The sequence below is a fragment of the Xenopus laevis genome, chromosome 1L (genome assembly GCF_017654675.1).
Source record: "Xenopus laevis strain J_2021 chromosome 1L, Xenopus_laevis_v10.1, whole genome shotgun sequence".
In the NCBI taxonomy this organism is placed as follows: domain Eukaryota; kingdom Metazoa; phylum Chordata; class Amphibia; order Anura; family Pipidae; genus Xenopus; species Xenopus laevis.
Genome location: NC_054371.1, coordinates 46,651,439 through 46,678,354, shown reverse-complemented (window position 1 = coordinate 46,678,354; position 26,916 = coordinate 46,651,439). Strand labels below are relative to the sequence as shown.

The 26,916-nt window shown below is 41.6% G+C and overlaps 2 protein-coding genes and 1 pseudogene across 2 annotated transcripts in view; 2 read left to right on the top strand and 1 right to left on the bottom strand.

Moving 5' to 3' along the window:
• Positions 1–7,301, top strand: part of snx25.L (sorting nexin 25 L homeolog) — a 122,469-nt gene extending 115,168 nt beyond the window's left edge. The window contains exons 17-19 of the mRNA XM_018230401.2: positions 1,343–1,524; positions 2,580–2,680; positions 6,693–7,301. Of these exons, the coding sequence (XP_018085890.1) occupies positions 1,343–1,524; positions 2,580–2,680; positions 6,693–6,752 (343 nt within the window). The 3' untranslated portion in view covers positions 6,753–7,301. The remainder of the gene's footprint in view (positions 1–1,342; positions 1,525–2,579; positions 2,681–6,692) is intronic.
• A 794-nt stretch (positions 7,302–8,095) lies between these two features.
• On the bottom strand, positions 8,096–9,860 carry LOC108719601 (annotated as a pseudogene).
• Positions 9,861–22,693: 12,833 nt separating this feature from the next.
• ankrd37.L (ankyrin repeat domain 37 L homeolog) lies at positions 22,694–26,829 on the top strand. Its single transcript, NM_001098697.1, has 5 exons — positions 22,694–22,826; positions 23,854–24,006; positions 25,036–25,127; positions 25,211–25,422; positions 26,651–26,829. The coding sequence occupies exons 1-5, from the start codon at positions 22,803–22,805 to the stop codon at positions 26,659–26,661; spliced, it is 492 nt and encodes a 163-aa protein (NP_001092167.1). The 5' UTR covers positions 22,694–22,802; the 3' UTR covers positions 26,662–26,829.
• Positions 26,830–26,916: the final 87 nt, after the last annotated feature.

Genomic DNA, 26,916 nt, shown 5'->3' with positions numbered 1-26,916 from the left:
ACTTTGCACCTTTTACCATGTGTTGTTTCCACACCACCTCATCTCTCAATTCAGCTCTGCCTGCACTCTACATCATTGTATCCAGAATGGGAGGAAGCACACGGAATTCACTTGGAACACCCTATAACTGGTGCATCATTGAGACTAGCAGGCTAGGGTGCACCTACAAGGGGCAGGATAGCCCAGTAGAACTAAATGCTACTGACAATGCTGATCTAGTGCAGAGTGCAGTCATTGCCCTGTCTATGTGCACTAAGGGGTGCAACTTTGGGCAAGAATAAATGATCCCTAGTGTCTTCCATTTGCAACACAGAGGAAAGGGTTCTAACCTGCTACTATAGTGATACAGGTATGGGATTCATTATCCGGAAACCAGTTATCCAGAAAGTTCCAAATTTACGGAAAAGTCCCTCCCATAGACTTTATTATAATCAAATAATTCATATTTTTAAAAATGATTTCCGTTTTCTCTTTAATAATAAAACACTACCCTGCACTTCATCCAAAGTAAGATATAATTAATGAAGCAAAACCAGCCTATTGGGTTTATTTAATGTTTACATAATTTTCTAGTAGACTTAAAGGGATACTGTCATGGGAAAAAACATTTTTTTCAAAATGAATCAGTTAATAGTGCTGCTCCAGCAGAATTCTGCACTGAAATCCAAGAGCAAACAGATTTTTTTATATTCAATTTTGAAATCTGACATGGGGCTAGACATATTGTCAATTTCCCAGCTGCCCAAAGTCATGTGACTTGTGCTCTGATAAACTTCAATCACTCTTTACTGCTGTACTGTAAGTTGGAGTGATATCAACCCCCTCCCTTTTCCCCCCCAGCAGCCAAACAAAAGAACAATGGGAAGGTAACCAGATAGCAGCTCCCTAACACAAGATAACAGCTGCCTGGTAGATATAAGAACAACACTCAATAGTAAAAACCCATGTCCCACTGAGACACATTCAGTTACATTGAAAAGGAAAAACAGCAGCCTGCCAGAAAGCATTTCTCTCCTAAAGTGCAGGCACCAGTCACATGACCTGGGGCAGCTGGGAAATTGACAAAATGTCTAGCCCCATGTCAGATTTCAAAATTGAATATAAAAAAATCTGTTTGCTCTTTTGAGAAATGAATTTCAGTGCAGAATTCTGCTGGAGCAGCGCTATTAATGGATTCATTTTGAAAAAAAAATTTTTCCCATGACAGTATCCCTTTAAGGTATGAAGAAAGATCCATTATTCAGAAAACCCCAGGTCTCGAGCATTTTGGATAACGGGTCCTGTACCTGTACAGCTAAGCTGTCATTGGTTTCAGACTGATGTGATTTACTCTTTCCCCCAGACAAATCCGTGACACAGTCCATTGGATTTTCAGCGAGCAGATGCTGGTTTACTACATTAATGTGTTCCGAGACGCTTTTTGGCCAAATGGAAAATTAGCGCCTTCAAAAACCTCAAGGACAGAGCTGCAGTGCCAGGAAAGCAAACAGAGAGCTCAGCAAAAACTACTTGAAAACATTCCTGGTGAGTGATGGGCCGTTCCCATGTATCCTGCCCCTGTGCCCTTTCACTTTGTGCCGCCAGATCTTGGCACTTTCCAGTTATTGTCACTTTATTACTTTTACATGTTTGACCAAGTGTTCTTCTTACATGCAACAGCTTAAAGGACAAGGAAACCCTAACCTGCACGAGAATTCGTTAGCCAAATCAGGAATCCTTGTTGACCAGTAGTAGCCCCATGCAGGCATTCAATCAGGCTGATCATTTTAATTTAAAATCCTCATTTATGGGAAAATTGCACAGTATCATATAAGTGAGGTCCTGGCACAGCTGGTTGAATATTCTGAAAATCATCCTGGTTGTTGTCAATTTAAAAGCACAGAATCATCCTAATACAAACGTTGTTTTCATCTGAAAGGGATGTGGGTGATTTAGGGTGGTGGCACACGTAGTGTTCCGGGGAGATTAGTCACCCAGCGACAGATCTCTTCTTCTTTGGGCAACAATTTTCCCCCCAAAATGCCTTCCCGTCGGCAGGATGTCACTCGAATCGCTTTTTTTTTCCGAAGTCTCCCGAAGTTGCCTCACGGGGAATTTTCAGGCGACTTCGGAAAACTGAAGTGATCCGAGTTCCATCCTGCTGGCGATTCACATTCTTGCCAGTGGGAAGGCATTTCAGGGGGAGATTAGTCGTCCGAAGAAGTGGAGATGTGTCACTGGGCGACTAATCTCTCCCCGAAACGCTATGTGTGCCACCACCCTTAGTAAATGCTACACACACTAAATCCACCTGCTGGTCTGGTAATTAGGGACCTTACCAGTAACTAGGCCTCCCAATATATATACAAAACAGGCAGGAGGGTAAATACTCAATGTATATATTACATATAGACCATATTTTAGTAAATGTGATGAGCGTTAGAACTTTTTTTTTGTAAAAGAAGCAGCCGCTTTTCTACTTGCTATTTCTTCATTCATATGGGTCTATCTATGTCTCCTCTTCAGATTCTGTAGATTTCAGCTCAAATACAAAGTGCTGGGATTTCATGTGCACTAATTGGCATGTTTCTGTGTTTCAGATGTACTTCAGAACCTAGTGGGACAGCAAAATGCCCGGCATGGTATTATCAAAGTATTTAATGCACTCCAGGAGAACAAGGCCAATAAGCATCTACTGTATGTAAGTATCACTCCCTTCCTACTGGAAATAAGGGCTGTATGTATATAGCTGGCTAAAGCAGAGTTGGCTTGGTGTTAAATAAATGGCATATTTACAAAGCCCTTTACAATGAATTAAAGGAGAACTAAACAATAAAAAATTATAAATTTAAAAATGCTGAATTCTGAAATTGAATATGGCTAGAAATGCCATATTTTATATACTTAACTTATTGAACCAGCCTAAAGGTTCAGCATCTCTATAGTAGCAATGATCCAGGAGTTTCACATGTTGGATTTTGTTATGAGTGTCTGCAACACACACATGCTGAATGGGCTCTGAGCAGCTGTTGAGAAGCTGAGCTTAGGGGTCGTCCTAAATCATAAAGCAGAAAATGAGCTTTGTCTGTAATATAAACTGTTGCTACAGGGCTGATTTACATTCTGACATTAATTGTGCTGGTTTCTGAGCTGCCAGGTACCAATAATTATTTATTAGGGATGGACGAATTATTTCGCTGAAAAAATGACGGCCATAGACTTGTATAGCAGCGCGCGTCAAAAAAATTTTGCAAAAACATTTTTTGACACCCATAGACTTAAATGGGCTTTGTCAACATTTCGCCAGTGGCAAATTTTTGACAAAACGGGTCAAATTCACCCATCCCTATTATTTATTAATCAGCCTCAGCTTTATACTGTGACATTTATATTATATATATATATATTATCAGCATATTGTTAATAGGTCCCTAAGCTCAGTAAGTGACAGCAGCACTGAGCATGTGCAGTGAATCAACAGAAAAGAAAATTGGGAGTTACTGGGGCATCAGATCTTTACTGTGGTTGCCTTGGGCCCGTATAGAAGTCAAAACATAATGTACAACATTTCTGCCTTACTTTTTAACTTAAAGGAGAACTAAACCCAAAAGTTAAAAAAAAAAAACCTACCCCCCTACCCTACATAGACCTCCCTTTCCTCCTCCCCCCAGCCTAGCTGCTACCCCAGGCAAATGCCCCTAACTCTTTACTTAGTTCATGGGCGCCATCTTCAGCTGCAATTTTCGTGAGTTTTGGCACATGCGCAGTTGCCGCGAAACAGAAAACTGCTCCAACTGCGCATGCGCCGATACACCGGTTTCATTCGGAAGATTACCGAAGTGAAGATGGCACCCGTGAACTCCACTGGACAGAATCTGCACGGAGGGGTGAGTAAAGAGTTAGGGGCATTTGCCCGGGGTAGCAGCTAGACTGGGGGAGGGAGGGGGGGGGTCTATATATGGTAGGGGGAAAGGTTTTTTTTTTACTTTAGGGTTGAATTCTCCTTTAAAGGAGAAGTTATCTCCCCTAGGTACAAAAGCCTCTCTGCATCTTTATAATGTAGAATGGTGCCCCCTAAAATAAAAACAGATTAGCACATTCTTCTGTCCATTGGGATACTCTTAGGGAGTTATTTATAAACACTGGGCAAATTTGCACCTAGGCAGTAACCCATTTCAACCAATCAGATGATTGCTTTCAGTGTTGAACTTGCAACTGGCTGAAAAAAGCTAATTGCTGATGGGTTGCTATGGGTTACTGCCCAGGTGCAAATTTGCCCAATGTTTATAAATCAGCCCCTTAGTGTCTCACCTCCAACACTGGCCCTGCAGGCGCATGCACATATAAACAGATTCCTGACTTGCTCCAATTGCTCATGCACCTGCGGGGCCCGTGTCACTGAAAATACCAGAGTAATCCAATGGACAGAAGATGGAGCCTGGGAACTTCGCTGTGCTGATCTGCTTTTTTATCTCTGGTATTTAAATAGGGGCACCATTCTATGTAATAGTCTATGTGGGGAGGGAGAGCTGAGGGGGCAGAAATAAGGTAGGTAAAGGAACAGCAACATCAAAAAATAAGTGTTTTAAAGTAATACAAATATAATGTAGTGTTGCTCTGCACTGGTAAAACTGTTTATATAAAAAGCAATGGGGGCAGCCATTCAAAGGAGAAAAGGCTCAGGTTACACAGCAGATAAGCTCTGTAGAACATAATGGTGTTATCTGTTATCCACTATTTAACCTGTGCCATATAGACTTTTTTCAATTTCCGACATTGCTCCACAGCAGTTTATTTATATGAACTATATTAAAGTTTCTGAAGCAAACAGGTCAGTTTTAACTGTGCAGAGCAATAGTACATATTATTTTCATTACTTTAAACACTTTCAGTTTTTTGTTACTGTTCCTTTAAGAGTTTAGTTCCTCTTTAATACACTACATCATGGCCACAGAATTCCATTCATTACAGAGAGCTTGTTGGGTTTTTTTTTTGTTGAGAGCCGTTTCATTAACCCCGCATTGACCCTTGCTTAATTCAGGTACCAATACATTTCTGGTATGAAAAGTGAGATAAAAATAGAAGTCACTTTAAGCACCAGAATTGTAATGGGCTACATATTTATCACTGTCATCTGGTATGTAAGTAGTAATATGTGGTGTATTTTACCAACATTTTTAACATATCTTCATAAATATGCCCAAGTAGCAATATGGCCAAGGCATTTACAGGCTCACCGGGGCTGCAGCCTCAGGATCCCCGACACCATCTCCCGGGCCCCCCAGCCGCAAAGCCCACTCTAGATCCCCCAGCCACAACCTCCCCTGCAGCCACCCCATCACTCCCCCCCCCCCTTCGGACCCCAAAGCCTCACCCCCCTGAACTTTTTTCTGTAGTGAAGGCCAGGGAAGGAGGTTCTGGGCAGCGACTGGGGTCAGGGAGGGAGGTAAGTAAAGTGGAAGTGCAGGGAGTGGATCTGGGCAGGCAGGCCCCAAAAGAGCCGTGTGGCCCACCAGGTTTTTTCCTGGCCCAGTCCGACCCTGTTTACAGCAAGCCGTGTAACTACAGGTATCCATTTTTGGTTATTAGAGCTACAGCCATGACTCATTTACATGTAGAGGAATGGGCTGTGTGTAGGCTATGCTGCTGAATCATTGTGGCTGGTAGCTAACGATCCTATTCATTCAGATGAAGAGTAAACAGGACAAAGTGCATATAGTCTATATAGTGCTTACATATTCCACAGCGCTGTACAGAGATTACAGGATTACCTCCAGCCCCTGCCCCAGTGGAGCTTACAATCTAAGGTTCCTATCACAGTCACACAAACTAAAGTCCATTTAATCAGGAGCCAATTAACGTGACTCTATGCTTTTGGGTGAGGTAGGAAACCAGGAGAAACACACGCAGACACAGGGAGAGCATACAAACTGCTTGCAGATAGTGCCCTGGCTGGAATTAAAGCTCAGAGTCCAGCAGTAAAGCTAAACACTGTATCACTGTGATTCCTAATTAATAATAAATGAGCTTTTATCACATTCCCAGTTCTTCTGTTCAGCACTGCGATGTATAACACGAGACCGTTACAGTGACACTACAGAAGTGGCTGTATAGAGTAGTTTGTGAGTAGAAACATTACAGGAGATAGTGTTCCTTCACCTTATAATATTCACATTAAACAGACGTTTAGTTATTTAGTGACAAGTTCCCTTTAGTGTCTGTCCACACGGGCAGATTAGTCGCCAGGTGACAAATCTCCTCATGTTCGCAGCGACTAATCTCTGCCTTTCCTTGGCTAAAATGTAAATCACTTGGGGGCAGGCACACGGAGCGCTTCGTTTTCCGAAGTCGCCCATAATTGCCTCACGAGGAAACTTCGGGTGACTTCTGAAAATGAAGCGCTCCTTGTGCCGGCCTCCAAGTGATTTTAGCAGGGGAAGGCAGATCGGGGAGATTAGTCGCCGTGAAGAAGGTGCCCAAATCTCCCCGTGTGGCCAGACTCTTATAAAGAAGAGGTACAATATATTCATTGCATATCCAGTCCTGTTCTCCACTAACTTTCCTTGATTTCCACCAAACAGCATGATCCGTATGTGATTTGGCTGATGAACATCAGGCTCACTAGAACCGATTAGGACAAAAATCAGATTAACCAATGGACTGATATAGCACATTACTGTATGATTTGTTCATGGCTTCCCTCTCATTCACAGGGGCTGATGGAGCTGCTGCTTGTGGAATTGTGTCCTGAGCTAAGAGCTGCGAGCAACTGAACTTTGCCTAATGATAGCACAAAGTCAACCACTACTTTAATGTCTGTGTAACAATAGACATGGAAATCATTCTCCTCTTTTCCACAGAGGGTTAATTGAGGACGACATTTCTCATTCCCGTTGGTTTTCTTCTTAATTTATGTGACGTTTGCTGAAGAGGAAGACGTTGTTGTAGGAAGTGTAGAAATAAAGAAACGCTGCTGCATCGTTAGCGCTTTTATTTAAATATATTTCGCTAGTGTTCCCTTAAAGGGCAGGAATGGAGCTGTACTGTAAATACAGGGATCATTCTCTTCAGCTCCGACTGGGACCATTGAAGCCCTGGATGGATGTGATGTAAAAGGACACGCCACTTGTCTGAATGTTGTACAGATATTTTCCTCATCGAGGACCCGGAACATTCCTTTGTTCTTTACGTTGTATTGAAGAATGTTTTGTGCAATTCTCTCTGTAATGTTACTTGTGAATATTTTATTCTTGATTTTATTTTTACCAAAGACTGCCCATTATTTAAACTATTTGTAAAGCAATAAATTAAAAATGGACATCTTTATGCTTTAGACTCTACTTCCGTGTTATATACTGTGTGTCAGGGGGTCGCTGGATGTATATAGGGAAACTGTACAGGTATGGGATCCGTTATCTGGAAACTTAAACAAATTGCGTCTCCCATAGACTCCATTTTATCCAGATAATCCAAATTTTTAAAAACAATTTCCTTTTTCTCTGTAATAATAAAACAGTAGCTTGTACTTGATCCAAACTAAGATATAATTAATCCTTATTGGATTATTATTGAAGCAAAACCAGCCTATTGGGTTCATTTAATGTATACACGACTTTGGAAAACTAGCCGGCAGGAAGGCTTTTCGGGGAGATTTGTCTCCCGAAGAAAAGGAGATTTGTCGCTGGACGACTAATCTTCTTGGAATTTTAGCGTGTCACCACCCTTAAGTCACACAGGGAGATTTTCAGCATTTTGTCACCTGATTAGTTTGTATGTAGTGTGTTTTGTTTTTTTTTTGCGACTTCGGCTCCATTCGCGGCTTCGGGTCTTCGGCAATATGGGTGCTTTCATGGCTTCGGCTTCATTCGTGGCTTCAGGTCTTCGGGACTTCAGATCTTCGTCGCTGTTAAGGGGAGCCCGGCTAAGTGGAAAAGTGCAGCACAGCCAGGCCCCCCCTCTAGGCCTTGGCCCGATACAGATGTGCCCCCCTGATGGTGGCCCTGGTACTACCGGTAGTACAGATTTAAGCACAGGTGACAAATCTCTCCGTTTGCCATCGCCCTTAACCTAGAAGCTGATTGTGAATAAAGGTGGTCTTTTATGACTTACTTCTTGGCTAGCTCCACAGTCGTGTATAGAGTTTCCTCTTATAGTAGCAGCTGACCAGATGCCCCTGTGCATATATATTTCCACGCTTTGCGGATTCTTTCAAACACTCTACTGCAGCCTGCACATTCCTCTTTATTCCCTTCCCATAAAGGAACAGAACGCCCAATGCCCCTTGTGACTCCAGACTACCATTGCCACATGCTAAGGAATGCCAAAAGAATGCCTTGAATAAAAAATTGTTTTCAGTGTTGTTATAATATTTGAACCAGGGTATACCCTAGATGTGAATGTCAGAAAGAAGCACCATGATACTGAGGCAAATATTACATGATCCTACTCCCTTGCAGTGTCAAATTAGAGCATGACAAAAATAGTATTTGCCCCAGAGTAGACAGATACTGCAATAGATATGAATGAGCACATTGATAAAATACTGGACTCTGTAATTGACTGGTAAGGTTTAAGGGTAGGGAGTGTTCCCCAGGCCTACGGTCATCTTCTCATTAGCAGTGTCGGACTGGGACACCAGGGGCCCACCAAAAAACCTTAGACCAGGGGCCCACCAAAAGTTTTTAGACCAGGGGCCCACCCTCAGTAATATTTTCTTCCTCTCCTCACTCAACCTCTATTCTCCTAGTCTCTTTTCTTTACATACTATAATCTATTAATCCATCTATTTAGCCTCTTTTTCTCATAGAATAGGGAACGACCATGAAATAGGCCAAATGTTTAGCAGCATGACGACCACCGACACCTGGGCCCACCTGGAGTTTTCCTGGTATCCCTGTGGGCCAGTCCGACACTGCTCATTAGAGCATTCATGTGAATACAAAACATTGAAGCTGATTGGTAGCTCCAGAAACGTGAAATCATATGGTCAGGCACTACTTTTGGGCAGATGAACCCCAGTAATATCACTGAAATAATAAGGGAAAACTTCAATTAAGTATAAAAACAGTGAGACAAACCTTATTTAGATCGACATTAGGAGGACTTGAATAAAACATTCCAAGCACACTCTGTTCCTTCAGGCTTGCCTTTGGATTTCCATTATCAGCTGCAAACAGCCACCACCTTTCAGAAACACATGTACATCCAAGAAGCATTGAACTATGTGAAGATAAAACATAGAAGCCAGAGGAATAATTACCTTTCTGCGTCTCTGTCAGAATGAGAAATCCCATAACCTTCAAAATATGCTCGTCCCAAATTATAGGTGGCCGTGTATTTTAGATGCTTTACACTTGGACTGTCTGATGTAACTATTTATTCCATATACCTCACTCCTTTCCTCTGGTAAATGTTACTAACACATTTTAATTCACTTGTTACATGTTCCACATATATGGAGCTGCATGGAAATAATACATGCATTGACTTTCATTGGATTAGCCCAATATGATCTATACTGGAAAAAAAAATTCCCCCTTTCAGATCTTATCACATCCCCATCATTCTCCTCTTTCTGATCTTATCATATCCCCATCATTCTCCTCTTTCTGATCTTATCATATCCCCATCATTCTCCTCTTTCTGATCTTATCATATCCCCATCATTCTCCTCTTTCTGATCTTATCATATCCCCATCATTCTCCTCTTTCTGATCTTATCATATCCCCATCATTCTCCTCTTTCTTATCATATCCCCATCATTCTTCTCTTTCTTATCATATCCCCATCATTCTCCTCTTTCTGATCTTATCATATCCCCATCATTCTCCTCTTTCTGATCTTATCACATCCCCATCATTCTCCTCTTTCTGATCTTATCATATCCCCATCATTCTCCTCTTTCTGATCTTATCATATCCCCATGATTCTCCTCTTTCTGATCTTATCATATCCCCATCATTCTCCTCTTTCTGATCTTATCATATCCCCATCATTCTCCTCTTTCTGATCTTATCATATCCCCATCATTCTCCTCTTTCTGATCTTATCATATCCCCATCATTCTCCTCTTTCTGATCTTATCATATCCCCATCATTCTCCTCTTTCTTATCATATCCCCATCATTCTTCTCTTTCTTATCATATCCCCATCATTCTCCTCTTTCTGATCTTATCATATCCCCATCATTCTCCTCTTTCTGATCTTATCACATCCCCATCATTCTCCTCTTTCTGATCTTATCATATCCCCATCATTCTCCTCTTTCTGATCTTATCATATCCCCATCATTCTCCTCTTTCTGATCTTATCATATCCCCATCATTCTCCTCTTTCTGATCTTATCATATCCCCATCATTCTCCTCTTTCTGATCTTATCATATCCCCATCATTCTCCTCTTTCTGATCTTATCATATCCCCATCATTCTCCTCTTTCTGATCTTATCATATCCCCATCATTCTCCTCTTTCTGATCTTATCATATCCCCATCATTCTCCTCTTTCTGATCTTATCATATCCCCATCATTCTCCTCTTTCTTATCATATCCCCATCATTCTTCTCTTTCTTATCATATCCCCATCATTCTCCTCTTTCTGATCTTATCATATCCCCATCATTCTCCTCTTTCTGATCTTATCATATCCCCATCATTCTCCTCTTTCTGATCTTATCACATCCCCATCATTCTCCTCTTTCTGATCTTATCATATCCCCATCATTCTCCTCTTTCTGATCTTATCATATCCCCATCATTCTCCTCTTTCTGATCTTATCATATCCCCATCATTCTCCTCTTTCTGATCTTATCATATCCCCATCATTCTCCTCTTTCTTATCATATCCCCATCATTCTTCTCTTTCTTATCATATCCCCATCATTCTCCTCTTTCTGATCTTATCATATCCCCATCATTCTCCTCTTTCTGATCTTATCACATCCCCATCATTCTCCTCTTTCTGATCTTATCATATCCCCATCATTCTCCTCTTTCTGATCTTATCATATCCCCATCATTCTCCTCTTTCTGATCTTATCATATCCCCATCATTCTCCTCTTTCTGATCTTATCATATCCCCATCATTCTCCTCTTTCTGATCTTATCATATCCCCATCATTCTCCTCTTTCTGATCTTATCATATCCCCATCATTCTCCTCTTTCTGATCTTATCATATCCCCATCATTCTCCTCTTTCTGATCTTATCATATCCCCATCATTCTCCTCTTTCTTATCATATCCCCATCATTCTTCTCTTTCTTATCATATCCCCATCATTCTCCTCTTTCTGATCTTATCATATCCCCATCATTCTCCTCTTTCTGATCTTATCATATCCTCATCATTCTCCTCTTTCAGATCTTATCATATCCCCATCATTCTCCTCTTTCTTATCATATCCCCATCATTCTCCTCTTTCTTATCATATCCCCATCATTCTCCTCTTTCTTATCATATCCCCATCATTCTCCTCTTTCTTATCATATCCCCATCTTTCTCCTCTTTCTTATCATATCCCCATCATTCTCCTCTTTCTGATCTTATCATATCCTTATCATTCTCCTCTTTCTGATCTTATCCCCATCATTCTCCTCTTTCTGATCTTATCATATCCCCATCGCCCAGGGGGCGGCCCTTATTTTTTAAAATGGTAATTTTCTATTTATGATTACCCAATGTCACATACTACTAGAAAAGAATATTATTATGAAAATGGTTTATTTACATGAAGCAGGGTTTTACACAAGCTGTTTTATGCAATATCTTTTTATAGAGACCTACATTATTTGGGGGGGTATAGTTTTCCTTTAAAAAAAAGAGGCACATTTACTATGTGAAATATATCCATTTATTGGTAAGTCATAGCAAGGGAATAATGAATATTACAGCCTGCCAGCTACAAGGAACTAGAAGATATCTGGCTTATTTATGGACACTTTGAGGGGAATTGACAAAAGTGTTGGTGTTGGTAAGTACACAGTTGTAAAACTACTGAAAGCACGACAAATTCAAATTGTCGGTAGAGGCAGTAAAATGGAGGAAAATAAGTTGGCGCAAATATTTTTACAACATTTTTTCACTTTAGACTAGACTTTATACCAACATTTTTGTGAATTTCCCCATTGCGTTAATCTAACAGCAGTTGAGTAGCTTGTGTATAAACTGAACATATATGTATGGTAAATGCTCAAGCTGCTGAATAATGACCAATGGGAACCCACAGAGACCCGTGGGCTGGCCAGGACAACAATGGACAAACAGGAAGGTGATATACAATAGTGTTGGAGGCATTATCTTTGTAGTGCTGCTGTATGTGCAGATTTGTGCAACTCCTTTATGTGCTGTACTGAGAACAAATGCTCGTGAGAAAATGGATCATACCAGACAACCAATATGTCACCAAACGATATTCATCCTTGGCTCAGATTTTCCTATAGAACAAGACAGCCTGCAGTTTCAGATTTTGTCGCTCTACAACGCGTCGCCCAGCACCCTGCCAAAGTCTGTTGTCGAGGGCTGCAACAATATCTTGAGGGCACCATGTTGTCTATTCCTGACACAAATATTACAGAAATCCCACTAAAGAGACGGGGCTCATTTATCAACACTGGGCAAATTTGCCCATGGGCAGTTACCTATAGCAACCTATCAGTGATCAGCTTTTTAAAGCCAGCTGCAAGTAGAACAATGAAAGCAGCAATTTGATTGGTTGCCATGGGTTACAGCCCATGGGCAAATTTGCCCAGTGTTGATAAATGACCCCCAGTTCTTGCCTGACTTATAAATGTATCTGCCAAGTCTTTTATTTGAAGGTATGCTAGGCTCTATCATATCGGAACAGATAAGCATGTTTCATGATTAAGACGGTTATTTATCAAAGGTAGAATTTATAATATATGGAGTTTGTGTTTTTTTTTTAACTCACAATAAACTCACAACTCAAATGGTAACTTATTTATGAAAAAACTCAAACGTCTAAAATTCGAACGAGTGTTACTGACCCGAAAACTCAAATCGAATTTGAACACAATTCGAAACGAGTTTTGCTCCGAAAACAACTCAATTGTCAGGAAGGTTATTAACTTCTTCAAATAGGTCAGCAGACCTCTGCCACTGACTTCTACATGAACTTGGCAGGTTTTAGGTGGCGACCTATTGAATTCGAGTTACCTCCAGGGTAGGGGGATGATAAATCAAGGATGCAAATTCGAATTTCTAATTTGAATTCAAGTTGGTGGTTTTAAACTTGAAATTGTGAGCGTGGACTATGATTCGAATCATAGTAAATCCGCCCCTAAATGTGATATTACACATTATATTTACATTGAATACTTTAATGTTTATGGACACTAGATGGCGCATCTTCATGCACAATTCATTCTACCTCTGAACTTTCAGTTCTCAAGCACATAAGGAGCTGTTGCCGTGAAAATGTAAAGGAATGTTGATGGCATCGGCATGAAGTCAGAGGAGTCTTCATAATAATATGGCTCTGCATTATTTCATGGTTACAGCTGCAGTGGTCTTTTACTGTGTGTGAGAGTACTCAAGGCAGCTCCAAAATAATGACACATATGGGGGTTATTTATCAAGCTCTGAATATCCGAACCTTGAATAATTTGTCATTTCGGAGCAAAAAAAAAAAAACGAAGAATTTTTTCGAAATTCCGATGTACTAAAAACTTCGAATCCGAAACCCCGGCATCTAAAAGCTCTTGAGGTCCTGTATAAGTCAATGGGGAAGGTCCCAGTGTCTGCTCCGATATCCAATGATTTCGGGGTTTCCACGCAAAAAAAACTCTAGTGGATGAAAAAATTTGTAGTTTTTACGGGAAAACTCCGAACAAATCGCAGTTTTCGGGGAAAGCTCTGAAGTTTGGCCGACCTTATTTTTTCGGTTTTTTTTTTTCATAAATAAGGTCCATTCGGGAATTTCCGAGTTGCTCGAAGTTTAATATTAAAAATACTGAGATAAATTCAGATCTTGATAAATAACCCCCATAGAGTATAATATTGTCTATAACAACACAAAGCCAACTATTCGCTAATGTCTATAACTGCTTTCCATTATGGCTAGTGAGTATCAATGGAAGCCACAAGGAAGAGTCTGTCTCTTCTGGGAGATTCCAGTTGTCCAATTACATCTGTCTAAAAGTAACAAAATGTATAACTCTCCAAAGAAAGATTCACAAGTAGCCATGTGTGCTCATTCTTGCAAATGTTAAGGAGCTTGTCATTGGGTAATTTCATGCAGAGAATTAACATATAACTGGTATTATTGAACTGGTGGCCTGAGACATTTGACTGACCCCCATAATTTTACCTCCATATGCTTCTCATAGACTTTATATGACGTCTAGAACAGCCCATGTCACAAATTCACTGCTTCTGTGTGAATAAAACATAAGGAAAACTTTGGAATACAGTTTAGTCATCATATACAGTAATAAGTAGCATTAAGTGACATTAAGATTACTATCATGTACAAACATAGACACAATGGTATATGAAGTCAGATATAAGGAACAGTCAGGCCCGGACTGGCAATCTGTGGGTTCTGGCAAATGCCAGAGGGGCTGCTGTAAGTTGCAATAGAAAGTCACTATTTATTGGGCTGGTGGGGGGCTGTTTGGGCCTCTGTGTACCTGAAATGCCAGGGACTATTTTGATTCTCAGTCCAGACCTGGACACAGTGCTCATAGAAAAAAGCTGCCCTTTAACTCTTTGTGATCTATCCTATGCATGTTACCAATAACCAAGCACACAAACTCAGTCATGCAGAATCTGGTCCCTTTGTGTCAGTTCCACAGAATCTATGTTCTAACACAAAGGGTTAACGCAGTTATGTCTATGAAGCCCCCTGACAGGCTGACGGCCATGAAAATCATTCAGGGGGCGACATCCAGCCTGTGGCCTCCTGTTGGACGGCCCTTATACACAAACTGAAAACTGCTTTTATTGTTAACATGACCTGAAAAGAACAGTGAGTTGGGCAGGGTGTTTAACCGAGACTATTTACCTTTGTAGCATTTATTAGAACATAATGATCTGTGAGTCAGACCTGCTGCAATAAAGTACATGCTCAGCTGCCAACACCTGACATTCATTCCCAGTGACAGTTTATGGTTGAATGATCACACAGCTACAACTACACATACAGGGGTTATAATATACCAGAACTACACATACAGGGGTTATAATATACCAGAACTACACATACAGGGGTTATAATATACCAGAACTACACATACAGGGGTTATAATATGCCAGATCTACACATACAGGGGTTATAATATGCCAGAACTACACACACATGGGTTATAATATACCAGAACTACACATACAGAGGTTATAATATACCAGAACTACACATACAGGGGTTATAATATGCCAGATCTACACCTACAGGAGTTATAATATGCCAGAACTACACACACATGGGTTATAATATACCAGAACTACACATACAGGGGTTATAATATACCAGAACTACACATACAGAGGTTATAATATACCAGAACTACACATACAGGGGTTATAATATGCCAGATCTACACCTACAGGAGCTTTAATATACCAGAACTACACACACATGGGTTATAATATACCAGAACTACACATACAGGGGTTATAATATACCAGAACTACACATACAGAGGTTATAATATACCAGAACTACACATACAGGGGTTATAATATGCCAGATCTACACCTACAGGAGTTATAATATACCAGAACTACACATACAGAGGTTATAATATACCAGAACTACACATACAGGGGTTATAATATGCCAGATCTACACCTACAGGAGTTATAATATACCAGAACTACACATACATGGGTTATAATATACCAGAACTACACATACATGGGTTATAATATACCAGAACTACACATACAGGGGTTATAATATACCAGAACTACACACAGGGGTTATAATATACCAGAACTACACATACAGGGGTTATAATATACCAGAACTACACACAGGGGTTATAATATACCAGAACTACACCTACAGGGGTTATAATATGCCAGATCTACACCTACAGGGGTTACAATATACCAGAACTACGCCTACAGGGGTTATAATATACCAGAACTACACATACAGGGGTTATAATATACCAGAACTACACATTCAGGGGTTATAATATGCCAGATCTACACATACAGGGGTTATAATATACCAGAACTACACACAGGGGTTATAATATACCAGAACTACACCTACAGGGGTTATAATATGCCAGATCTACACCTACAGGGGTTATAATATACCAGAACTACGCCTACAGGGGTTATAATATACCAGAACTACACATACAGGGGTTATAATATACCAGAACTACACATACAGAGGTTATAATATACCAGAACTACACATACAGGGGTTATAATATGCCAGATCTACACATACAGGGGTTATAATATGCCAGAACTACACACACATGGGTTATAATATGCCAGATCTACACATACAGGGGTTATAATATGCCAGAACTACACACATGGGTTATAATATACCAGAACTACACATACAGAGGTTATAATATACCAGAACTACACATACAGGGGTTATAATATGCCAGATCTACACCTACAGGAGTTATAATATACCAGAACTACACATACATGGGTTATAATATACCAGAACTACACATACAGGGGTTATAATATGCCAGATCTACACATACAAGGGTTATAATATGCCAGAACTACACACACATGGGTTATAATATACCAGAACTACACATACAGAGGTTATAATATACCAGAACTACACATACAGGGGTTATAATATGCCAGATCTACACCTACAGGAGTTATAATATACCAGAACTACACATACATGGGTTATAATATACCAGAACTACACATACAGGGGTTATAATATACCAGATCTACACATACAGGGGTTATAATATACCAGAACTACACATACAGGGGTTATAATATGCCAGATCTACACCTACAGGAGTTATAATATACCAGAACTACACATACATGGGTTATAATATACCAGAACTACACATACAGGGGTTATAATATACCAGATCTACACATACAGGGGTTATAATATGCCAGAACTACACACAGGGGTTATAATATACCAGAACTACACATACAGGGGTTATAATATACCAGAACTACACACAGGGGTTATAATATACCAGAACTACACATACAGGGGTTATAATATACCAGAACTACACACAGGGGTTATAATATACCAGAACTACACATACATGGGTTATAATATACCAGAACTACACATACAGAGGTTATAATATACCAGAACTACACATACATGGGTTATAATATGCCAGAACTACACATAAATAGGTTATAATATACCAGAACTACACATACAGGGGTTATAATATACCAGATCTACACATACAGGGGTTATAATATGCCAGAACTAAACATAAAGGGGTTATAATATACCAGAACTACACATACAGGGGTTATAATATACCAGATCTACACATACAGGGGTTATAATATGCCAGAACTAAACATAAAGGGGTTATAATATACCAGAACTACACATACAGGGGTTATAACCCCCACAGTAGGGTTCCCAGTAATTATGTCCCTTCTCTCAAAGTCCTCGGTGCCTACAAGCTCAGCTGTAAGTTATCTGTGGATGAAAATACACATTGTTAACGCCTAATGCTTATCATCATTAGGCGTTAACAATATGTAGCATACCTTCAACACAGAAGTTCCCCGTCACAGAATGGTAAATTTGGGGCTACCCTGCGTCCACTGAACATGTGACACTCTGTTTGATGGGGTTACCCAAGAGACCATTGCTTAGTTACCACTAGTGCTGCACATGGTACGCGTAGGGAGGTAGCTACGCAATTCACTAAGTAGTTGTGGCGCGTGCTGACTCCGCCAACATAATCTAAAGCATTAGGCTTTAACAATGTGTATTTTCATCCACAGATAACGTATAGCTGAGCATGTAGGCACCGAGGACTTTGAGAGAAGGGACATAATTACTGGGAACCCTACTGTGGGGGTGGGGGCAGTATCCTTCTCAATGGCAAGGGAATCCCAGTGTGCTTACACCTGATTGACATTGTGGGGAATAGGTGGGCAGGTGCTGGTATATTATAACCCCTGTATGTGTAGTTCTACCATATTATAACCCCTATATGTGTAACGGGCGTGAACATGAATGTGGGAAGGTGCCCAAACACGATAAGATCTGCTCGCCAAATGATCAGATCTTTCTCCGATATGCCCACCAACAGCAAGGCGATATCAGGTAAATCCAAACGTTCGGCCCTAGGGCCAAATAATCGGATTAAACAAAGGAAATGGGCGCTGACAGTTGTAGGACCGCATCAACTATCCAATGTGGTCCTCGATCAAAGAATCAAACATGCCCGATTGATAGGCCAATTTTTGGGCAGATATCGGTCGGGAAGACCTGTCGGCCCCCCCACACATGAGCAGATAAACTGCTGAATCAGTCTAAAAGACCGATATCATCATCTTTAATCTGCGCGTATATGTACGATTCTCAGCTGTTTTCAACCATAATGTATACTGGCAATCCAGTATATAAAGTATAATCCCTGGCCTGGAGGCAAGTCTTGGGAAGATACATATTGCCAAACACAGGCTGCTATGGGCTGATTTCTCAGTATGACAGTGGCTATTATAAATTTCTGTGTATGTGCAGACCCAGAATGGCAATCTGTGGGGTCTGGCAAATGCCAGAGGGCTGATCAGTGGTGTAACTAGATATTACTGGGCCCCACAGCAAATTATTTTTCAGGCCCCCAAAATTTTTAGCAGTTGACTTGTTTTACCAATATTTATTGAAACTGTAAATGAATTAGGGCCTCGTGGGGCCCCTATACCTCCTGGGCCCCCCTGCAGGCGCAGGGTCTGCTTCCTCTATAGTTACGCCCCTGGGGCTGATGTAAGGTGCCATAGACACTATTTAGTGGGCTGGTGGGGGGCTGTTTGGGCCTCCGTGTACTTGAAATGTCAGGGCCTATTTTGATTGTCAGTCCAGATGTAGCCCTGGCCACTGCACCTCAATCTTGTTGGTGACCATGCACAGATGGTTCTGTTGCAGTTAGGGTTGCCACTTAGCTGGTATTTTATCGGCCTGGCCGGTAAAAACGATAGTTTATCCCAATGTTAGAAAAAAAGATAAATATATAGGAAGACCGGTATTTTTTTCCAGAAGAGGTGGCAACCCTGGTTCACAGAAGAACTCTCACCATAGCTCACCACCAGTTGTAGCCAGTTTAGTGAGTGTCCAGCGGCAGACTGGGGACATTTATTTATGTGATTTTAATTTACCACATAGGCACCCTAGGCATGGGCCCTTGAGTGTATATATGGTAAATACAATGCTGTGTGTATTAGGAAATGGTATTGGATAATAAACACAGAATTATACTTACTATTCCATTTTTTTTTGGGGGGGGGGTGTTAGCCCAGATATGTACAAGCTTTTATTGTGGTATTGAGGGTTTTTTTATGGTATGGACATTGTCTATAATTTATTCCTTCAACTATTAATGGAAATGGTGACAGAACTGGGTTAGTGTGACTATTTTATATATTATAAGACAGGTTGGACTGCTACCGTATATACTCGAGTATAAGCCGAGTTTTTCAGCACCGAAAATGTGCTGAAAAAGTCTACCTCGGCTTATACTCGAGTCAGTCACCCAAACTGCATCAATTGCGCTGAAGAAATCCTCCTGTGCCCCACACAGCTGCCTCGTTCCTGCTTCCGACGCACTTGTGGGGTTCGTTGCACAGTTACGGTAATATACTGCGCATTCCTATTGGCTATTAGTTTGTCCTTTTAGGCCAGTTTGACATCCAGCTGTATCGGCGAATCAGAGAGTGACGTGGGAGGAGTCGTGTGGTTTGTTGCGCGGAAGTGAAGGCACCGGCTGAGGAGATGGCGCAGAGCTCTAAATCCTATCGGGTGGCAGAACCGAAGTGAGGCCCGCGGGACCATGTAATAAAGCAGCTGGACCGCGTTAAGGTACCCGAAGTATCACAAATTGTTGTGAGGCGAGTCGCGCCTGGGCCGGAAAAGAGTGTGTGGTTTGTTGCCGGAAGTGAAGGCACCGGGTGAGGAGATGGCGCCGAGCTCGAAATCCGAGCGGGACGGGAACCGAAGTGGGGCCCACGGGACCATGTAATAAAGCAGCTGGACCGCGTTAAGGTACCCGAAGTATCGCAAATTGTTGTGAGGTGAGTCGTGCCTGGGCCGCTGAGAGACATATGGGGTAGAAGTGGTTGTTATTATTGTTCTGCCAAGGGAATGGCAGGTTCAGCTGTGATACTCAGGGACGGGATTGGGACAAGAACAGGACCAGCAGTTACTTCTGCTGTTACCTGCAACTCCCAGCACCCCCAGCTGTTGTTACCTGCAACTCCCAGCACCCCCAACCTTCCCTGTTTTGCAGAACTGGATATAGGGTAACAGGTGCCCTTAGCAATGCAGGATGCCTGAGGATGGGTTAAATACACTATTCTGGATTGACGAACCTGCAAATCTTTGGCTGTCAACTGTGGGTGCAGGGAGTTGCACTGCCAAACTGCTGTCCGTGGGACATGCACCAGGCACAGTATATTATTGATTGCTGGTCGGTCTCTCTCTCAGCACCCTAGGCTTATACTCGAGTCAATCAGGTTTCCCAGTTTTTGTAGGTAAAACTAGTTACCTCGGCTTTTACTCGGGTCGGCTTATACTCGAGTATATACGGTACCTTTGAACGCAAAGCTGTAGGTTTTTTTCAGCCAATTCCATGTGTATACATCTGCCACGGGTACAGTATTCAAATAGAAAGCACGATTAGGAAGGACAAGGAATGGCCTGGAGGGAGGTAAACTGCTCAATGTGGTTTGTAAGGTGCTTATAATAAACCACATTGAGCAGTTTACCTGCCTCCAGGCCATTCCTTGTTCTTCCTAATTGTGCTTTCTATTTTACATAATATCATTTGTTTAACATAAGGTTAAGGGCACATGCTAAGATTTGGGGAGATTTAGTCACCCGGCAACAAATCGCCTCTTCTTTGGGCAACTAATCTCCCCGAAAAGCCTTCCCGGGGGCTAGAATGGAAATCGCCGGCAGGATGGCGCTCTAAATTTCCTTGTGAGGCTCCAAATGCTGTCCCGTCGGAGATTTAGATTCTAGGTGGTGGGAAGACTTTTCGGGGAGATTAGTTGCCAGAAGAAGAGGTGATTTGTCGAGGGGTGAATAAATCTCTGAATCTTTGCGTGTGTCTCTGCCCTAAGGGTGGAGGCAGACAGGGAGATTGTGCCCGGATTTGTGGAAAGGCCACCTAGGCCCGGGCCTAGGGTGGCAGGATTTTAGGGGGCAGCATGCTGCCCAACCACACCCACATTGGTTCAAAAACACTGGGAATGTGCTGGAGATACAATCATTTTTTAAATTTCCTGTGTGCCAATCCCCCATTGCTCCAGTCCAGATAATGAAAATTTGCACGAATAAATGGGAGACGAACAGGAGTGGGCCTAGGGGCGCCCACCATGTAAATTCGGCCCTGACCCCTAAGGGCAGAGACACATGCTCAGATTTGTGGAGAATCTCCTTTCTTTGGGCAACTAATCTCCCAGAACGGCCTCCCGCCAGCTAGAATGTAAATTGCCAGTAGGGTTGCCACCTGGCCGGTATTTTTACTGACCTGGCTGGTAAAAATAATGGCTGAGCCCAATGTTATTAATAGGGAAAAAGGATAAATTTATAGGAAGGCCGGTATTTTTTTACAGAAAAGGTGGCAACCGTAATTGCCAGTGGGATGACAATCGAATCGGTGTGCTTCATTTTCCAAAGTCGCCTCATGAGGAAACTTCGGAAAACAAAGTGCTCCATGTGCCATCCCGCCGACAGCTCAGGGGGAGATTAGTTGCCGGCGGATTGATGGCTGGGCGACTAAATCTCCCCAAATGTGAGCGTGTCTCTGCAATAACACTCAACTGAAGTGATTTGAAATCCAGAGGCAGAACTATAGAAGAAGCAGAGCCTGCAGCTGTTGGTGCGGTACACAATGACTGACCTCTGTGCCACTAGTGTATATTATCATATACACACAATACACACACAACTATGTATTAGCCCCCATGGTCAGTGCACTTGAGCCCGAGCCTGGCGTAGGCTTTGTAGTGACAGTGAAACATGTTACACGTGCAGACAAGAGACAACACCTGCCCATCACATCGCGGAGCGACACCAGCGAACGTGACAGAGCTGAGCACAGGCAGCGCTGCTAATAAAGCTAAATCGCGGCTCAGATTAATGGGGGAGCGGCAGTTCCTTGTTACTCAGCTTCTCCCTGCTACGTGCGCCCTTCCCCCTCCATTCATGCGCACACTCGCATTCACAGCCGCAATGGACTACGTGACTTCTCCCCACAACCTCCATGTCAGCCGGCAGCGCCAAAAATCTGCTTACGTGACCACAACACGGAGTGTCCTCAGAGCCACGCCCCTTCCGAAGAACAAGCCAATCGGCGCTGGCTAGGGCGAGTACGCCGTAAGACTCCAACCAATCGCTGATTCATTGGCCAGTTTGACAGATGTCGAGGCTACACGTGCGGCTTGTTTGAGTACGTGCGGCAGGGCGGGGCCGGGAGACTGCTCGGAATACTTCACAGCTGAACCGACAGATTTCTCTCAGTAGAACCCGCTGTCGGGCAAGCTGGAGCAGTCACGCTGGTTGTGAGTGCCGAGCCTGTCTGGAGCGGGGGATCAGCTGCGCCTCAGACTCATTTACTGTTGGAGCTTTGGGAGAAGATGCAGCCGCTGTGTGACTCTGACGTGAGTATATTGGGGTGTCTGACAATAGCCGTGGGCTAGTCCTGTTTAACCCTGTGCGTGCCTGGAGATCCCTCCTCAACACTGGCCTCCCGATATTGACATTGTCAGTGTATTTCATAGTTGTGACTCTTGAGCAGATGTAGCTGCTAGTGATACATAGTAATAGTCACACCATTCAGACACTGCCTTCAATATCTCACAGTCTCTTTCATCGTGACATACACCAGGCTTTGGCTGCTTTTAAAGGAACAGTAACATCAAAAAATGAAATTGTTTTAAAGTAATGAAAATATAATGCAGTGTTGCCTTCACTGATAAAACTGCTGTTTGCTTCAGAAACGCTACTATTGTTTATATAAATAAGCAGCTGTGTAGCAATGGGGGCAGCCATACAATGGAGAAAAGGCTCAGGTTACACAGCAGATAAGTTCTGTAGAACATAATGGTGTTATCTGTTATCCACTATTTAACCTGTGACATTAGACTTTTTTCAATTTCCACCATGGTTACACAGCAGCTTATTTATATAAACAATAGTAGTGTTTCTGAAGCAAACATCAGTTTTACCAGTGCAGGGCAACACTGCGTTATATTTTCATTACTTTAAATCACTAATTTGTTGGTGTTACTGTTCCTTTAACTCCTAATATCCGTTGAGCAGTAAGAGAAGAGCCACTAGGCAATGTGTTTATATAATGCTTCAGCAATACTGTATTTAACAGCAGAGACTGGAGTCCTCTCTCTGTAGTGCAGGGCATGCCTTGCCTAATATAACCCATACCTGTATATATAACCCATACCTGTATATACCCTCCAGTCATTATTGATGTATAACTCTGATGGATTAGTATTCATTCAGTGCCAGAGGTCAAGCCTTTATAGACTGTTAAGCCCTTTGCTGTTTACAACGTTGGCAGCTTTAGATTAGTTGGGGGCCACAGGCTGGATCATCCCCAAGTGGGAGTATGGTTATTGCTATACCACAGTGACTGTATACAAACAATAATGGCAATGCTCTGTTCCCTAGTGTGATGGCCTAAGTGCACTGATGGAATGTGGAGGTGCCGTGAACTCCCCCGGAGACACAATGGGACAGTCCCCTGCACATCTAGCAGCATGTGGGGGACAGGCTTTTTTCCTGCTTTGGCAGCTGCACACTGGAGTGGATGTAAATCAGCAGGTAAGTAGTCCTGTACCCCTCTCATCACCAGGAAAATGTCCAAACAGCCCTTGATTTAAAACAAATGGTTACATGTCTAGACTTTGTCTACTTCATCTATCACATAGTGTCATTTGGGTGGCTTCCATAGCTGATTGGCTGATTGTTACACGCTGGAGGCATCATTTCCAGCAATACAGTGATTGTTACACGCTGGAGGCATCATTTCCAGCAATACAGTCTGCAGAGAATTAACTTGTCAGTGCAGCTTTTCTAATACAAAACCAGTCCTTGTAAAACTAGCTGTTTTGCATTAAGTTGAGGTATATTTTTAAAGGGGAACTATCCCGAAAATGATCCATCATACTGAAATAAGAAACTTTCTAAATACAATCAAATCAATATTCTGCATTGTTTCTGAAATAATCAAGTTTATCTTCACTATTCCTCTCTCAGCATCTGTTTGTCTTCATTCTGTCTTCATGCAGCAGTTGGGTGTCCAATTGACAGTCATTGACAGTTAGATCCAATATATCTGTTGCCTAGAAGATGTATTAGAGCTCACTCTATTAAAATCACCAGAAATACTGTCTCTCTACATGCAGAATTTGTGCAGTAGGCAGTTATTTTGTTTGTACTGGAATCAGTTATTTGAGTGAGCTCTAATACATCTGCTAAGAAAGGAACCCCCCCCCACAAGATATATTGGATATATATAACAGTCAATGAATATCTGACACCCAACTGCTGCATGAAGACAGAATGAAGAGAAACAGATGCTGAGAGAGGAATAGTGAAGCTAAACTTGATTATTCCAGAAACAATGCAAAATATTTGATTGTATTTTACAAGGTTTCTTATTTCAGTATGACGAAGCTTGTATCAAATTTAAATTGTCGCGATAGTCCCCTTTAAGTAAGTCACTGAAGTGCCAACATTAATAATTTAACCTCATTCACGGTAGTTAGTAAGTCCCTTGCATTCGTAAATATGAGAGTGTTGCCGCTGCAAAGAGAAATCTATATGTAACCAGTCTCCCCTCTTCCACAGGACTGCTTTGGAGAAGCTCCTATTCATAAAGCTGCTCGCTCAGGAAGCATGGAGTGTCTGAGCCTGCTGGTCGCTAGTGATGCCAGAATAGAGTAAGCAGAGATTCTGATGTGATCAATTAAAAGTTCATTTCATGAGGATTACTTCTGACCTGTCCTCTGTTCTGTTCTTCCAGTATGTGTAACAGAGATGGGCACACGGCAGAAGAAGTGGCTTTGTCCTGTGGGTTTATAGACTGTGCGAGGTATCTCGCTACAGTGAAGCTCACGCAAGACACATTTTCCCGAGCGCAGTCGTCCATGCATGATCTGAAGGAGACAGCCGCCCAATTAAAACGAGGGAAATGTTGTCAGTCAGTTTCGCATGGCAAGAGGCGGCGCTCTGATGGTGAGTAATTTTGAATTCTGTCCTACATTTAGACAATATTAACACTGAACTACTGCCACACATTCATATTGTGTATTTATTTAGAAATAAAGCCTCTGCTTTAGTATAACGGCTATTTTCTCAACTACTGCATTATATTAACACAGTGACTATATGCTAGTGCAGTGATCCCCAACAAGTAGCTCATGAGTAACATGTTGCTCTCCAACCCCTTGCATGTTGCTCTCAGTGGCCACAAAGCAGGTGCTTATTTTTGAATTCCCAACTTGGAGGCAAGTTTTGGTTGTATAAACACCAGGCGTACTGCCAAACAGAGTCTCCTGTAGGCTTTCTTCTCTGAAACTGCTCTTCATTTAAAGGGGATGTTCACCCTTGAGTATGATGTAGTGAGTAATATTCTGAGACAATTGGTTTTCATTATTTATAATTTGTGGTTTTTGCATTATTTAGCTTTTTATTCAGCACTTCTCCAGTCAGCAGTGTTGGCAAGCTGGTTTCTAGGATCCAAATAAACCTAGCAACCATGCATTGATTTGAATAAGAGACTGGAATATGGATAGGACCTGAATAGAAAGATGAATAATACATTTGTAGCCTTGCAGAGAGCATTTGTTTATTAGATGGAGCCAAAGATCCCCCATTTAAAAGCTGTAAAGAGTCAGAAGAAAAAGGCAAATAATTAAACAATAAAAAAAATAATGAAGACCAATTGGGCATCGTATAACATACTAATAGTTATCTTAAAGGTGAACCACCCTTTTAAGACATCGTGGCTTAATGTACCCAAGAATGAGATTTTAGCATTAAAATTGTGTACAGCTCCACTCTTTGTGCTTACCTGATGTTCATTAAACTTTTCTAACCACTGATTCATGTTTACAGTCCTATAAAAATCTGTTTATGTAAATAGGGTCTTAGTGATACAGACCATTTTTCTTTTCAAAATATTAATCTACATTAAAAGTTATATAGGTCCTGTTGATCGTTTTTTTTGCGGATAGTTCTGTTTTTGTAAGTAATTACTTGAAGTTCCTGTCCGTTAGTTTGTTAATGTTAACCAACTACTGCAGCACAAATATGGCAGCCCCCTCATAGAGGAACACAGGGGTTAGAAAGATAAGTTTCATCAGGCAAATACTTTTATGGCAAAATTATAAATAGTATTCAATGATGATGTTATTTTCTGGTGTCAGTATCTGTTTAACAGGAACATGTGTTCTATCAACAGGTTTTGTCTAGTCGCACTGTTAATTGAAGATTGGGGAGATGATCACCAATTGTGATTCAACAGTCGCTTGATGGCTTACATTAAGCTGGACAATGGACCTTTCTTGTGGAAAGAACATGTATATAGTAAAGGCACTGCTTATATAAGCTTTTTATATTGTAATAAATCTCTTTTTCTAACCGTGTGTGTTATTAAACCAGATGGATCTGTTTTGGAAATATGTTCACACTGTGTTAGAAGTCAGTGAGCTACAAGATTAACCACAC